The sequence below is a fragment of the Dendrobates tinctorius genome, unplaced genomic scaffold (assembly GCF_039654945.1).
Source record: "Dendrobates tinctorius isolate UK_male_01 unplaced genomic scaffold, ASM3965494v1 ptg000014l, whole genome shotgun sequence".
In the NCBI taxonomy this organism is placed as follows: domain Eukaryota; kingdom Metazoa; phylum Chordata; class Amphibia; order Anura; family Dendrobatidae; genus Dendrobates; species Dendrobates tinctorius.
The window spans coordinates 9,882,060-9,899,476 of record NW_027361682.1 but is presented as its reverse complement, the minus strand read 5'-3'; the positions used below and the strand labels follow the sequence as shown (position 1 = coordinate 9,899,476).

General features: G+C 41.3%; 1 protein-coding gene across 1 annotated transcript in view; it reads right to left on the bottom strand.

Moving 5' to 3' along the window:
- The window catches only part of LOC141071038 (uncharacterized), a 137,395-nt gene that overhangs the window by 77,152 nt on the left and 42,826 nt on the right, over nt 1–17,417 (bottom strand). Inside the window, exons 6-9 of the mRNA XM_073559597.1 lie at nt 7,280–7,418; nt 6,971–7,150; nt 6,765–6,888; nt 6,598–6,689 (exon numbers count right to left, since the gene is read on the bottom strand). Of these exons, the coding sequence (XP_073415698.1) occupies nt 6,598–6,689; nt 6,765–6,888; nt 6,971–7,150; nt 7,280–7,418 (535 nt within the window). The remainder of the gene's footprint in view (nt 1–6,597; nt 6,690–6,764; nt 6,889–6,970; nt 7,151–7,279; nt 7,419–17,417) is intronic.

The following is a 17,417-nucleotide window of genomic DNA, read 5'->3' as shown; positions in this document are numbered from 1 at the left end:
ACTGGACTTACTACTGAACATGTGCATAAAGTGTAGAACAGATTCATCTCAACTAAAAGACTAGATGATTAGATCAGGAACAGAACAGATATTTATAGGAGACTTCATAACGTTCCCAAATTCTTATGAAAACATTTACAGCACATACAGCAGTGAACCACTGAACCCAATTTATTATATATGTTAGGAGTCAGTGCATTTTACACAGACTCCACCTCAGTCTCCACAGCCTGACATATAACTTGATCTGCTGTTTTTTTTTCTTTCTACAATTTATCAGCAAACTGATTTAAGGGAAAAAGAAAATTTACTTTTCTCTGTGTGAATTCTCTGATGTTTAAGAAAATTTGATTTGTTTGCAAAACACTTTCCACATACAGAACATGAAAATGGCTTCTCCCCTGTGTGAGCTCTTTCATGTTGAATTAGATATGAGTTTTGGCGAAAACACTTGCCACACACAGAACATGAAAATGGTTTCTCCCCTGTGTGAATTCTCTGATGTCTAACAAGATCTGCATTTTGGTTAAAACATTTCCCACATTCCGAACATAAAAATGGCTTCTCACCTGTGTGACTTCTCTGATGAATAACAAGTTTTGATCTATTGTTATAATGTTTCCCACATTCTCCACATGAAAATGGCTTCTCCCCTGTGTGAATTGTCTGATGTCTAACAAACGTTGATCTCTGGTTAAAACATTCTCCACATACTGAACATGAAAATGGCTTCTCTCCCGTATGACTTCTCTGATGTTTAATAAGATCAGATTTCTGAAACCAACATTTCCCACATTCTAAACATGAAAATGGCTTCTCCCCTGTGTGAATTCTCTGATGTCTAATAAGAATTGACTTGCGATTAAAACACTTTCCACATTCAGAACATGAAAATGGCTTCTCCCCTGTGTGAGTTTTCTGATGTGTAACAAGAATTGATTTGTGGTTAAAACATTTTCCACATTCAGAGCATGAAAATGGCTTTTCTCCTGTATGAATTCTCTGATGTCTAACAAGATCAGATTTCTGAGAACAACATTTCCCACATTCGGGACACGAATAAGGCTTCTCCCCTGTGTGAGTTCTCAGATGTTTAACAAGATCAGATTTACGAGAAAAACATTTCCCACATTCGGAACATGAAAATGGCTTCTCCCCAGTGTTTTCTCTTTGATGTTCAACATCCATGCTATTATTTTTATCTTGCTGTAACAAATCAGTAGATAGACCCAGTTTAAAAGGATCAGGTGACATAGCTTTGCTGTGAAGACCTGGATGTGTATCTGGGACACTTGTAATGGAATATTCTTCATATGCATCTGGTGTGATATCATCATCTTCTACTTTAAAATCTGAAATTATAACATGTCCATCTGAGTCATCTGTCAAAATTAAAAACAATTTTGTTATTTTTTTTTAATACCAGTGCTTTGACATTATATATTTCATTATATTTCTATATAAAAATGTCTGTACAAATTGCATCCCAATTCAATGTACAACTAACTAATCTCCTACTTAGACATCCACCTGCCAGTTACAACCGCAGCTCTGTATTCTCAAAGCAGTGATTGAATCCTCGCCATTCTCATGACTGAAACCAGAACAATGCTAGGGGGAATAAAGTTAATTTTCTCCCCACAACATTCAGCTATGTGCAAACGCTATTAACCGGCAAATTAAGCCCATATCTGCAGGTTAGTTGTGTTCTTGCTGGTAACAGGTTCCCTTTAAAGCACTTAAAACAGGCTTTCTTCTCTGCCTCAGTTTTCCATGGGCATGATCCCTGTTGGGGTTCGTTCAGATGTCAGTTTTTCTCATAGAAGTTGCATCAGTAGGTTTCTCGGATAGCACTCATATCTATACTAGTCTATGGAATAGTATACGTGTCTGATTTTTCCGAGTGGTCTGCACATGAGCATGGATACTTGTCCAATATTAATCCAAGTGTTGTATCAAACTTGCCAACGCAAGTCCATGAAAAAATTCAGAAAGCATTTGGATGCCATCTGTGTGTTGCCCATTTCTCACATAGTTGATAGGAGAAGCTTGAGAAAACTCCATTATTTTTTTTTTTTCAACTGATGAAATTCTGGTACAAACTGACACATTGACCAAACTGTAATTGAAACACTAATGGAACTTGATCCATTTTTTGAATATGTGAAAAATCAAAGACGTGCGAAGGAGCACTAATATTTGGAATTTGAAATTTCTACTGTTGGTGAGCTGTCTTAACCCCTTAACGAGGCAGCCCATTTTCATTTTTGCGGTTTTGTTTTTTTACTCTCTTTCTTCCCAAAGCCCTAACTTTTTTATTTTTCCATCAACAGGGCCATGCGAGGACTTTTTTTTGTGCGACGAGTTGTATTATTGAACTATTGAACAACACAGTTGTTTTTACCAAATAGTGTACAGGAAAACGGGAAAAAAAATTCCAAGTGCAGCGAAATTGCAAAAAAAAGTGCAAGTCCATAATTGTCTTTTCGATTTTGCTTCCGACTCTGGGCAGTGCTCATAGCAATCCGGCAATGACAACCACCTGCAGAGCCAGGTTTGTCATGCCAACCCATCGGCAACCCGCGGTCATGTGACACGGATGCTGATTAGTCATGGGATTCCGGCGCGATCGTGTTAAATGCTGCTGTCAGAGATTGTCATTTAACAGGTTAACAGCTGTGGGTGGATTGAAATTCCACCCACGGCTGTTGGGGGAAGATATTAGCTGTTCAAATCAGTTGACATGTGCTGTAAAAGATGTGGGCTCAGCGCCGGAGCCCACATCATAGGGAGAAGACCCGACATGCGCCGTACATGTACGGCGCATGTCGTGAAGGGGTTGGTTAAGGAAATACTTAAAGAAAATCTTTAACCTTTGAATACTTCTCCAAAGCTTTTTCTTCCAATCAAAAGGAATTGTAATTAATTGACGATTTATACATATATCTCTCTAGCTATCTATACAACATGTGCCCATTGCTTAAATTCTCAACAAGGATATAGGTCCTTACTGTTCTCCTGCACTCTTTATTTGCAAACAAGAATGTGAAAGCGATGACCTTATCTTATTCTTTTGACTTCTGGGTGTGTGTTCTTACCAGAGACCAGCATCCTTTTCCTGCCTTTTCCCATTTCCACATTGATCCATATCATTAAGGACTTTGCAACAAACTTACACAGTTCATTTCATTGTACATTTATTCAGATGATCAGTAAATTGATTCTACAAAATGGTGAAGTTTTTTGATACCTGGCCTTCCTATAGTTGCTCATCTGTGCTAAATTTTATGGTTACGCGCTGGCAAGCGTTGAACAAAATAAAGACCGTGATGTTGCTTGAGTGCCTTTGTTGCAACTGTTGCAAAAACTCCAAAACTATTGGATTTTTGGCTGCTCTCTTACAGTCAAATTGCTGCTCTAAAATTGTTGCACAGCAGCAAGTCGCACAAAAATTTTTTTGGCATTGGATGGATTTCAGTCTGTCTCCGACATGTCAATCAAGACGTACGGTTCAGTTAATGTTTTGGCTTGTGGTCTGTGAATTACTTCAGAGCAGTTTAGATTCCTCTTCAAACTATCAACCTCAGTGCAAAGTGCAACTTTACATAAAAAAAACCCTCTGCTGAACAGCCAGGGAGTGAGTAGAATCAAATTTTGTGTTTACTACTCACCTTGATCGTCGTCTGTACATATCTCGACTTTACACCAATCATCACCCATCACATATGTCTCAGTAGTGTTAATATGGGTCAGATCTTTATCCTGAAAAAAAAGATTGTAAAAGTCAGACAGATGGAGAAATCATAAGCAATTATTTCAAACAGAAAAAAAATCAATTTGCATGATGACCACAAATGACATGACCGCAGTAGCTAATGTAGTGTCCCAGTACCTCCTCCTATCTGTGCAAAATATAGTTGGTTACCAGAAACCTATGTCCTGTTATGTGGTCTATTTGAAAAAAATGTCCTATACTGCTATCTACTGTCCAAAGTGTAAAGGTGCAAAAATTTTGGTCACATGTCACTCTCTCAGCCTGTTTTCCTGCAGAAGCCTCTAGAAGCTGCTGAGGTAAAAGTCAGAGAGGAGTTCCTGTGAGGAGCGATGTGATGAGAGGTCGACTTCCTAGGCTGCTCTGTCTTCAGCTTAGGTCCCGCTTCCATTAATCTTCAATCGGCCAGGACAATGCTACAGCCTACGCCATGAGGGCATGTGGAATTTCAATCTTCATAGAGACAGAAGAGATAGAGCTGTACAAGGGCTCTTCCGCTACACTCCACGCCTTTAATGGTTCTGCTAGCAGGAGTGCCTCATGTGTACTGTATCTTCTACTGTACGCCCTGCGACAGGGAACTGTATCAGGACTTAATCATGAGTAAGCAGTGAACACTATTTCCACAGTAACCCAAACTGTATAGGCCCAACCTTGGTAGCAATATAACTGAAGGGCTGTGTGAATTAAGAGAGTAACCCAGTATATAACCTGCAGTCAGACGATCACTTTATTTAAGCTATTAACTGGGAAGATTCCTTCATAAACATCACGGTCACCATCTCTCTTCCTACCTAAAAATTTCAGCTTGTATGAAGGACTGTGATACCATCGCTATGGACTATGTATTGTGAAGTGAATACAGTAAATACTCCCTTTTGATTACGTTAATACCCTCATCAGTATTCATCCTTGAAACTGCGCACACACGCACTAAGAGGCTGTAAGGGCTTAGTGTGAGGGACACAGGGCTAGCACCTGTGATATTCCTAATTTCCTCATTATTGGTCGGCTTTGGCACCTATAACATCTAGTTCCCACCTGGGCACTGCATTATCACAGGTCTCCGGTATAAATCCAACTTGCCGGCTCCTAATTCTTTCCAGCAGTCTTCATAAGCAGAAAATTGTGAGAATCATAGAATCATAGAGTTGGAAGGGACCTCCTGGGCCATCTGGTCCAACCCCCTGCTCAATGCAGGATTCGCTAAATCATCCCAGTCAGATGTCTGTCCAGCCTCTGTTTGAAGACTTCCATTGAAGGAGAACTCACCACTTCTCGTGGCAGCCTGTTCCACTCATTGATCACTCTAACTGTCAAAAAGTTTTTTCTAATATCTAATCTGTGTCTCCTCCCATTCAGTTTCATCCCATTGCTTCTAGTCTTTCCTTGTGCAAATGAGAATAAAGTTGATCCTTCTACAATGTGACAGCCCTTTAGATATTTGTAGACAGCTATTAAGTCTCCTCTCAGTCTTCTCTTTTGCAAACTAAACATTCCCAAATCCTGCAACCTTTCCTCATAAGACAGGGTTTGCAGACCGGTCACCATTCTGGTCGCTCTTTTCTGAACTTGCTCCAGTTTGTTGATGTCTTTTTTAAAATGTGGTGCCCAAAACTGGACACAATATTCCAGATGAGGTCTGACCAAAGAGGAGTAGAGGGAAATAATGACTTCACGTGATCTAGACTGTATGCTTCTGTTAATACATCCTAGAATTGCATTTGCCTTTTTTGCTGCTGCATCACACTGTTGACTCATATTCAGTCTGTGATCTATTAGTATACCCAAGTCTTTTTCACATGTGCTGTCACTTAGCCCTATTCCTCCCATTCTATATATGCTTTTTCCATTTTTATTGCCCAGATGTAGTACTTTGCATTTCTCCCTGTTAAAAACCATTCTGTTAGTTGCTGCCCACTTCTACAGTTTATTTAAATCTTTTTGAATCCTCTCTCTCTCTTCTCTAGTATTAGCTATCCCTCCTAGCTTTGTGTCATCAGCAAATTTAATCAGTTTACCCTCAAGAAGATCCAGATAACATCTAATGTCCATGATCAGCTTTATTCTGATATCTCCACCAAGCATAAAAGATACACTGAATGGCCACCTTACTAGAGATAACCACCTGGTATCGCATTGGACTTTCTTTGGCCTTCAGAACTCCAGAAAACTCCTAATGTTATAGGTTCCACCAGGTGTTGAGGTAATTTTGCAACATATTGGCCTATGCTAACAGGATAGCTTCTCACATTGCCACAAAATAGATGGTAGTACTGTTGTTCTCTCAACAGCTTGTTCTATCTCGCAAGGGGATGAATAATTTTAAGAGGCATATAGGATTTCATATTATCAGTTGCCATTTAGTACTGAGGTGAGCCAGGAACCTACAATTTTTTTTATCAACTCTAGTCATGGGTCTAATTTCTATATTGGGAAACTGTAATGATTAAAGTGCAAATGTCTCTAATAAATTGACCATTCAATTTAATACAGTTGCTTCGCAGTGCTGGGATTCTGGGTTGAAATCCCACCAAGGATAACATCTGCAAGGAGTTTGTATGTTCTCCTGTGTTTGCGTGGGTTTCTTCTGGGTTCTCTGGTTACCTCACACACTCCAAAGACATACTGATAGGGAATTTAGATTGTGAGCCCCAATGGGGACAGTGATGATCACGTTTGTAAAGTGCTGTGGAATTAATGTTGCTAATATAAGTGAGCAAAATAAATAAATGTTGGTGGATAAAACAAGACTGAACACAAGACCTTCACAGCCTTCTACAAATTATATGAAAGATCTCGTGACACACTTTCTCTCCATCTACCTGATGATCCTGAGTAACATTGGGATCTTCTTCTAAACAGTCCTGTGGAATAAGAGGACTTCTTTCTGGTGTTGTCCTCTTACAGGAAAGAACTGAAGGAAACACATACAGGGACTGAATTAATTCTTTAAATACAGATAGATGCAATGTGTTTTTAGTCCTATTACCTGGTGATGAAAGGGGCTGGGGAACCTCCATCATGACGTCCTTGTACAGATCTTTGTGTCCTTCTAAATACTCCCACTCCTCCATGGAGAAATAGATGGCGACATCCTGACACCTTATAGGAACCTGACACATACAATGATACCGTCATCCCCCGATCCCTCCATAGCGTTACTGTATAATGTCCCAGCATTCCCAGCAGTGTCACCTCTCCAGTCAGCAGCTCAATCATCTTGTAGGTGAGTTCTAGGATCTTCTGGTCATTGATGTCCTCATGTATCAGGGGGTGAGGTGGAGGCCCTGTGATTGGGCTCAGGGGTCTTCCCCATCCCTCAGACACAGGGGCCTGACAGCGCTCATTAGATGTCTTCTTCACTACTGTGTAATCCTGGTTATGGAGAGACACATTAATAAACCTCACTACAGACATTTCCAGAGTCCTCACCTCTCCAGTTCTGTCCTTCTGTTATTTCCATAGATAAGAATAATGTAATGTGACGTCATCAGAATCTCTCACCTCTCCAGTGAGCCGGAAGAGGATCTCTAGGGAGAGGTGTAATATCCTCGCCGCCATCTTGTCCCTGTCCCTCTCCATCCTTGTAGGGTCACTCAGGAAAATACTCTTATATATAAGATCTCCACTGAAAGGATCCGATATTGTAGGACCTGAATGGGAGGAAAATGAGCCGATGTAACATTATAATGAGCCGATGGCAGAGAAGTGCGCCTGCACAGGAGCGGGATGCTGAGCCCACTATGTCAATGACGAAGAAAGCGTCATCCACACAAAGCAAGAAGAGAGGAAGCTCCGTAGGTGAGTGTAGTAAAAGCTATTTTTTGTTTTATGGAGAGCGCATAGGGATTATATAGGCAACATTTTAGTATGCTGTCACATAGGGATTATAGGTGCTGGCCCTTCTATATATAGGAAAAACCTGGTCACAGGTTCCCTTTAAGCAGAAACACATGTGCAGATGTCATCTTTGTCCAAGTGCCATACTTGTCAAAGTGTCCGGGCAGATAAACTTGGCTATTAGACAGGGCATTTGATCTTTACTGTACCTGCTGTTTTCTTTCTGTTTGCTTATTCAGTGTTTCACAGGAAACATACTAATCTTATTACCATTTATTGATTGCCTTTTCTGGTCTCCTTTAACTGGAACTCATGGTCAGTGTGTAACAATCTACATTTAAATTAACAACTTCTTTCAAGTGCTCTTAACATGGCACTCACTAAAACTTGGATTAAACACTTGGAGACCACCTCCACTGTTGCTCTCTTGTATGGTGGGCTACATTTTTCTCTTACCCCCCCAGACCAGAGAACAAACACAAAGCACTTTTCAAATTATTCCCTAGTACTCTCACTTACGTTCCCCTCATTTGGAGGTCCACTCAGTCAGACTCTTCCACCTCTTCTCTCTGCAAATGACACTTGTTCACTGTCCTTGGGGCTAACCACAGAAGATCCAAGATCACTTTCTAACCTGACTTCCCTATTTTCTATCTGTGATGTATTATCCCCACTGAAAATCCACTCTCCATCTGCTGCTCATCTTCTATCTCTAACTTGCTCGTTTTGCCTTCCACAACTTACTAACTCTCCTACACATGAACACAGGAGTATACTAGACTTCGTATTCTTCCAGCTCTGCTCCGGGTATGTCTTTGCTAACTTCCCTATCCCGTGCTCTGACCAAAAGACTTCTTTCCTTTGTTGCTCCTTTCAGGACACCCCTACATAGAAACAAATAGAAAGTTTCATGCCATTAACACCCAGAAACTTGTGAAGAATATACAGTCATGATTGGGTACAATCTCTCTGCTTCTCTGTTCCAATTTAGCTGATGAACAGTATAAAAAAAACCTAAATGTGCCCTAAATGAATCAGCGCCGCCAATACACAGAACACACTGATACATATGATACAAACCCTGGCACATGTCACAAACAGGTTTTCTTTAGGGATGCTCTAGATGTGCCAAATATGATTTGTGGAGGAGAAAAAAAAATCTTTTTTTCAATTTTCCAAACAAGAAAAGAAATACACCGCGCTATACTGGGAACTGAAAAAATAATATAACTGAGTACTTACTTGCTGGTGTGTGAAAAAAATCACGTGGTGGTGGATGTATAGCAGTATTCTGAGACTATTCACCTTGTCATAGATGTATACAGTATTGCCTTGCATTTGGATGCCAAAACTGCTGAGTAGATAATATAGGGTTAAATGGGGGTGAGCCCGTTAGTGTGTTTCAGAGGAAAAAAATAAATAAATAAAATAAAATATGAACTAATCTTGATTTACTCACTTAAGGAAATCAGAACCATATAAAATACATGCTGTAAATGTAGCCATTGCCAAGTATTAAGATTGGAATGTTGCAGCCTGTTTCTGATGTAATAAAATATAATAGCTGAAAAATAAAATGAAACACAAAAAAAAAAAAGAGGGGGATAAATAGATGTTTGAGATGATAACTGAATGCTGACCTTACTGCATTCCAATTTCAACAGGCGAGGTCAGAATGATTAATCCTGTGCAAAACAAATGATGGCACAGTTCCTGCAAAGTGAATGAGCGTTAGTGACAGCTTGTGCCCACTAGTGGAACAAGGTGCTTAATTCTGGTGCACTTACTTGCAGGGACAGTACTCAGTGAGGCAGGCTTGGGTGCTCAGCGTGGGGGCTGGGGCTGCTGCTGCTAATCCGTATGGACGTGGAGACCGCCGCTGCCTCGCGTGCTCCGGCCGAGAGCAACGCTGAGGGACTCGGCGTGTGATGGGGCAGGGCTAGCGTGACGTCACACTGGGGGTAAGACGGTGGCTCAAAGGCAGCACAATACCGACATGTTTCGAGAGATAGCTACTCTCTTCATCAGGGTTGATGAAGAGAGTAGCTATCTCTCGAAACATGTCGGTATTGTGCTGCCTTTGAGCCACCGTCTTACCCCCAGTGTGACGTCACGCTAGCCCTGCCCCATCACACGCCGAGTCCCTCAGCGTTGCTCTCGGCCGGAGCACGCGAGGCAGCGGCGGTCTCCACGTCCATACGGATTAGCAGCAGCAGCCCCAGCCCCCACGCTGAGCACCCAAGCCTGCCTCACTGAGCACTGGCCCTGCAAGTAAGTGCACCAGAATTAAGCACCTCGTTCCACTAGCGGGCAGAAGCTGTCACTAACGCTCATTCACTTTGCAGGAACTGTGCCATCATTTGTTTTGCACAGGATTAATCATTCTGACCTCGCCTGTTGAAATTGGCATGCAGTAAGGTCAGCATTCAGTTATCTCAAACATCTATTTATCCCCCTCTTTTTTTTTTGTGTTTCATTTTATTTTTCAACTATTATATTTTATTACATCAGAAACAGGCTGCAACATTCCAATCTTAATACTTGGCAATGGCTACATTTACAGCATGTATTTTATATGGTTCTGATTTCCTTAAGTGAGTAAATCAAGATTAGTTCATATTTTATTTTATTTATTTATTTTTTTTCCTCAAACACACTAACGGGCTCACCCCCATTTAACCCTATATTATCTACTCAGCAGTTTTGGCATCCAAATGCAGGGCAATATACATCTATGACAAGGTGAATAGTCTCAGAATACTGTTATACATCCACCACCACGTGATTTTTTCACACAACAGCAAGTAAGTACTCAGTTATATTATTTTTTCAGTTCCCAGTATAGCGCGGTGTATTTCTTTTCTTATCAGCTTTAGCTCTTTTAAACAGGCACCAGCACAGAGCCTGTTATTCACCAGCTGCATCTGGGAATAGGGGACCTTCCTTCTCTGTCCAAGTGGACTGGCGCCAGTGTGTTAATCTTAAACTAATTTTCCAAACAAGCCTACTTCACCACCAACATCATCTAATTATCCAGCAATACACTCGACACTTTTCACTTCCTCCTTAGTTCTAAAGTGCAGATTCCTATCACAAATCTCCCGTCATCACTGCCAAACTAAAATATCTAACCTTTCTTTCTTTTGGTATCTTTCCTATCGCCTTCAATCGTACTGGTATATCCCCATTACAAAGAAAGTCCCTTGACTGGATTCCTAATCTCTAAACTGCTGTAATGATTGGTCTAATCTGTCTAATCCACTACTGTTCAGATAATTGCGCTTAGTAAAGACTCAATGACCTAAATCTAAGTTCAGTATTTGGTCAGTATTTTACACCAGTATTTGTAAGCCAAAACCAGGTTGGGTGAAAAATAAGTGGTGATGTGTTTCTATAATAATAATTTTATTTCTATAGCGCCGACATATTCCGCAGCACTTTACATTTCGGAGGGGACTTGTACAGACAATAGACATTACAGCATAACAATAATCACATAGATCATAACAGATACCAAGAGGAATGAGGGCCCTGCTCGCAAGCTTACAATCTATGAGGAAAGAGGGGAGACACGAAAGGTGGGTGGTAACAGTTGCCCTGATTGTATGGACCAGCCATAATGTTAAGTGTGATACTTTTCCTCTGATTAAGCAAAAATCAGGAGTTGAACAATCAGAGAAAAAGTACCATAGAAACACGTCACCACTTCTGGATTTAATCACCTACTCCTGGTTTTGGATTACAAATACTGATGTAAAATGCTGACCAAATACTGAATGTGTGAAAAGGGCCTAATGGTAATTACTGTAGAAGAATTGGAGGTGGTGGCTGACTCAATAACCAATGAGAAGTTATAAGGGTTTGATGGACTGTCTGCTGACGTTTATAAAAAATATGGGGACATACTTCTCACTAAATTGTTAGATATTTTCCAAGATTACCTGGAATGAGACTCACTGCCTGCGTCAATGTGTGAGGCCATAATTGTGATGTTGCCGAACCCAAGTTGGTAAAAATCATATATGTTGCCTTCGATGACAGATGTAAAGATAGTAGCTAAAATCTTATGAAATAGCCTCAACACTCGTTTGAATTTTTGACGAATGTGTTACTCTGTAATGTCTGATATTGTTTAGACCTGTTCCATCTAAATAGTAAAGTGTAATAGTTTGGCACTGTATAAATGAAATTATTAATATTACTGCTTGGAAACTCAACACTCGCATGTCATATAATTTAGGACCATTCATGTGCCTAGAGATTATGACTCAAATTCCCATCAGATCCAGTGACCCATGTCCATCTTGTATCTGGTCACTGAAGGACCACCGAGGACTATCTGGATGTGGAGGGGAGTCTTGTCTACTACAGCAAAATACATTCCATCACCAATACTGCAGCACATATTCATTAACCCCTTCACTACCAAGGGTGGTTTGCACGTTAACTACCGGGCCAATTTTTACAATTCTGACCACTGTACCTTTATGAGGTCATAACTCTGGAACGCTTTCATGGATCCCGGTGATTCTGACATTGTTTTCTCGTGACATATTGTACTTCATGTTAGTGGTAAAATTGCATTCAAATAACTTGCGTTTATTTGTTAAAAAAACGGAAATTTGGCGAAAATTTTGAAAATTTCGCAATTTTCCAACTTTGAATTTTTATGCCGTTAAATCACAGCGATACGGCACACAAAAAACTTAATACATAACATTTCCCACATGTTTACTTTACATCAGCACAATTTTGGAACCAAAATTTTTTTGTGTTAGGAAGTTATAAGGGTTAAAAATTGACCAGCGATTTCTCATTTTTGCAACACCATTTTATTTTTAGGGACCACTTCACATTTGAAGCCACTTTGAGGGGTCTATATGATAGAAAATACCCAAAAGTGACACCATTCTAAAAACTGCACCCCTTAAGGTGCTTAAAACCACATTCAAGAAGTTTATTAACCCTTTAGGTGCGTCACAGGAATTTTTTGAATATTAAAAAAAAAATGAACATTTAACTTTTTTTCACAAAAAAAATACTTCAGGTTCAATTTTCTTTATTTTACCAAGGGTAACAGGAGAAATTGGACTGCAAGAGTTATTGTGCAATTTGTCCTGAGTACGCTGATACCTGATATGTGGGGGGGAACCACTGTTTCGGCGCATGGCAGAGCTCAGAATGGAAGGAGCGCCGTTTGACTTTTTCAATGCAAAATTGGCTGGAATTCAGATCGGACGCCATGTCACGTTTGGCGAGCCCCTGATGTACCTAAACAGTGGAAACCCCCCCAAGTGACCCCATTTTGGAAACTAGACCCCCCAAGGAACTTATCTAGATATGTGGTGAGAACTTTGAACCCACAAGGGCTTCACAGAAGTTTATAACGTACAGCGGTACAATTAAAAAATCATATTTTTTCCACAAAAATGATCTTTTCACCCCCAATTTTTATTTTTCCAAGGGTAACAGGACCCTAAAAGTTATTGTGCAATTTGTCCTGAGTACGCTGATACCCCATATGTGGGTGTAAATGACTATTTGGGCGCATAGCAGAGCTCGGAAGGGAAGCAGCGCCATTTGACGTTTTTGGCTAGAATTGAGATCGGACACCATGTCGCGATTGGAAAACCCCTGATGTACCAAAACAGTGGAAACCCCCACAAATGACACCATTTTGGAATCTAGACCCCCCAAGGAACTTATCTAGATGTGTGGTGAGAACTTTGAACCCCAAGGGCTTCACTGAAGTTTATAACGTCCGGGCGTGAAAATAAAAAAATCGTATTTTTTCCACAAACATGATCTTTTAGTCCCCATTTTTTTATTTTCCCAAGGGTAACAGGAGAAATTGGACCCCAAAAGTTGTTGTCCAATTTGTCCTGAGTACGCTGATACCTCATATGTGGGAGAAAACTACTGTATGGGCACACGTCGCGGCTCAGAAGGGAAGTAGTGACGTTTTGGAATGCAGACTTTGATGGAATGGTCTGCGGGTGTCATGTTGCGTTTGGAGAGCCCCTGATGTACCTAAACAGTGGAAACCCCCCACAAGTGACCCCATTTTGGAAACTAGACCCCCTAATGAACTTATCTAGATGTGTGGTGAGCACTTTGAACCCCCCAGTGCTTCACAGAAGTTTATAACGACCGGGCGTGAAAATAAAATATCGTATTTTTTCAACAAACATCATCTTTTAGTCCCCATTTTTTTTATTTTCCCAAGGGTAACAGGAGAAATTGGACCCCAAAAGTTGTTGTCCAATTTGTCCTGAGTACGCTGATACCTCATATGTGGGAGAAAACTACTGTATGGGCACACGTCGGGGCTCGGAAGGGAAGTAGTGACGTTTTGGAATGCAGACTTTGATGGATTGGTATGCGGGTGTCATGTGCGTTTGGAGAGCCCCTGATGTACCTAAACTATTGAAACTCCCCACAAGTGACCCCATTTTGGAAACTAGACCCCCCACGGAGCTTATCTAGATGTGTGGAGAGCACTTTGAACACCCAAGTGCTTCACAGAAGTTTATAACGCCTGGGCGTGAAAATAAAAAAAACATTTTTTTTCCGCAAAATTATATTTTTGCCCCCAATTTTTTATTTTCCTAAGGGTAACAGGAGAAATTGGACCCCAAAAGTTGTTTTGTAATTTGTCCTGAGTAGGCTGATACCCTACATGTGGGGGTAAAACACTGTTTGGGCACATGGCAGAGCTTGGAAGGGAAGGAGCACCATTTGACTTTTTCAACGCAGAATTGGCTGGAATTGAGATCAGACGCCATGTTGCCATTGGAGAGCACCTGATGTGCCCAAACAGTGGAAACCCCCAATTATAACTCCAACCCTAACCTCAACACACCCCTAACCCTAATCTGAGCCCTAGCCCTAGCCCTAACCCTAGCCCTAACCCTAACCCTAGCCCTAACCCTAGCCCTAACCCTAACCCTAGCGGGAAAATGGAAATAAATACATTTTCTTTTAGTTTTATTATTTTTCCCTAACTAAGGGGGTGATAACGGGGGGTTTGATTTACGATTTATGGCGGTTTTTATGTTTGGCGGCTGTCGCACGCTAAAAGACGCTTTTTATTGTTAAAATAGTTTTTGCATCACCACATATTGAGAGCTATAATTTTTCCGTATTTTGACCCACCGAGTCATGTGAGGTCTTATTTTTTGCGGGACGAGTTGACGTTTTTATTGGTACCATTTTCGGGCACGTGACATTTTTTGATCGCTTTTTATTCCGATTTTTGGGACGCAGAATGAACAAAAACCAGCGTTTCATGAATTTCTTTTGGGGGGTGCGTTTACACCGTTCCGCGTGCGGTAAAATTGATAACGCGTTTTTATTCTTCGGGTCAGTACGGTTACAGCGATACCTCATTTAGGTCTTTTTTTATGTTTTGTCGGTTTTTTGCAATGAAAAGAATTTTATATAAAAAATAATTATTTTTGTATCGCTTTATTCTGCGAGCTATAACTTTTTTATTTTTTCGCTGATGATGCTGTGTGGTGGTTTGTTTTTTGCGGGACAAGATGACGTTTTCAGCGGTACCATGCATATTTATATGCGTCTTTTTGATCGCGTGTTATTGCACTTTTTGTTCGGTGGTATGATAATAAATCATTATTTTTTGCTTCGTTTTTTATTTTTATTTTTTAAGGGGTTCGCTAAAGGGGTTAACTAATGGGACAGTTTTATAGGGCAGGTCATTACGGACGCGGCGATACCAAATATGTGTACTTTTATTGTTTTTGGTTTTTTTTATTTTGAAAAAATGGATTTATTGGGGAATTTTTATTTTTTTTTTACTAATTTATTTAGCGATTTTTTTTTTAATTATTTTTTTTTAATTATTACTTTTTTTTTTTTTTTTTACTTTATTACCTTGTCCCAGGTGGGACATCACTGTCCTGTGACAGATCGCTGATCTGTCACATCACAGATCACTGTGACAGATCAGCGATCTGTCACAGGCACTGCTGCAGACTTCCTCATGCCTGCGCTTTGCAGGCAGTGAGGAAGTCAGCTCCCTGCAGGCCCCCGTCGCCATCTTGGATCCGGGGGCCTGTAGGGAAAGAGCCCCCCGCAGCAGCGCTGCACATTGCGCTGCCGTGGGGGGCTCAGGGAAGCACGGAGGGAGCCCCCTCCCTGCCGATGCTTCCCTTTAACCCCCGGTACACCGCGATCGCGTTTGATCGCGGTGTGCAAGGGGTTAACGTGTCGGGGGCGGTCCGTGACCGCCCCTGACACATTGTGCCGGGTGTCAGCTATGATAATTAGCTGACACTCGGCCGCGATCAGCGGCGCTCACCAAGTGGGCGCCGCTGATCGCGATGACGTAATATTCCGTCCATGGTAATTAGGTCCATGGTCACATGGACGGAATATTACGTCAATTGTAGGTAAGGGGTTAACAAGGTCAAGAAAGTCCTATATGGACTGCATTATCGCTAGATATTATCAATATTTCCCCTATTCCAAGCTAAAGAACTGATCTCCCAAATGCTGTTGGAAATCTGGCTCTAGGTCTTGGGCTGAGGTCACGTCAACTCTGTGAAAGCCAAACACTGAGCTCAGCGGCCCTGAATGGGGCATTCTACTTACAATCGCGCTGCCGTGATGTTAACATGACGTTAGTGCCGCAGCCAGTGCCAGATACTGGAGGTTCGCCAGGGTGGTGAGTAAAGAACAGTTTGCTAGTTTCACTCAGATAACCATTATCCGAAAAGCGACAACCGCTGTACGAATTCTGAAAACAAAAAAATTGTTTTTGGGTACTACTTTCCATTTTATATTTTCACTAGTGATGAGTGAGTATATCCATTACTATTCGCCATTCGCACAGATAGTACGGTATTCGGGTTACTTGTAACATTGCGAGTATTTGTGTACTCGCCTCGCTATATTCGGATGCAGTTTTGGCGCCTCCTTTGCAGCCACTAAACATTCTGGGTTTCTTAACCAATCACAGTAATGCCACAGACATCTTGGTTGTGGCATTACTGTGATTGGCTGGCCGCCCAGCGTCATAGGGTCTATTGAAGCCCTGCCGTCATTTTGGGCACATTGCATCTACAAGCATAGGGAGAGATCGCTCAGCTGCTAGGGAGAGTCTTTAGGCCTCTTGATAACACAAAAGCCATTTTCAGGGTTCCCTGCAGTGTATACTAGGTCAGTGTAGAGTAGGAAGAGAGGGATACTCGAGCAGGGACAGATTACAGGAGCCGGTCACTAGCTCCATAATACCACCAAAATAGCTCTTTTCAGGGCTGAAGACACACAACAAAGTCAGAGTACAGGGGAGAGAGAGATTGTGTATAAGGTAGGGAGAGGTGAAAGTGTTCTTCCAGTGTCCATCTTAAAACAGCTCTTGTTAGAGGCAAAGCAATATTTTTCCAGCACACACAGAGTACTAGCATTTTGTGCTGCCTTTTTTTTTTTTTAAAGCACCGGTCTATTTTCCCCGCTGTTTTTGGGTTAGTACCCTACACAAAGCTGTAGTCCGAACATTTCCTACTGCCTGCTACCAAGCACGCACCAGACTATTTTCCCCGCTGTTTTTGTGGTCACAGTATGCCTTGTGACAGGTTGTCCCACATTGTGACTGAGATAGGGGATACATAGTCATTAGACATCTAGGTTTGGTAGTTGTTCTTGTGTATCTGTAAAAGTGGCGTAATACTGCGACAAACCAGAAACCATATGTGAGTCAGAAATGCATGCAGACATATTCTTCAGGCTCTTCCCATTCTGTTTCATCACTTTCCCATCAATTTCAGCCTTTTCCTCAAGC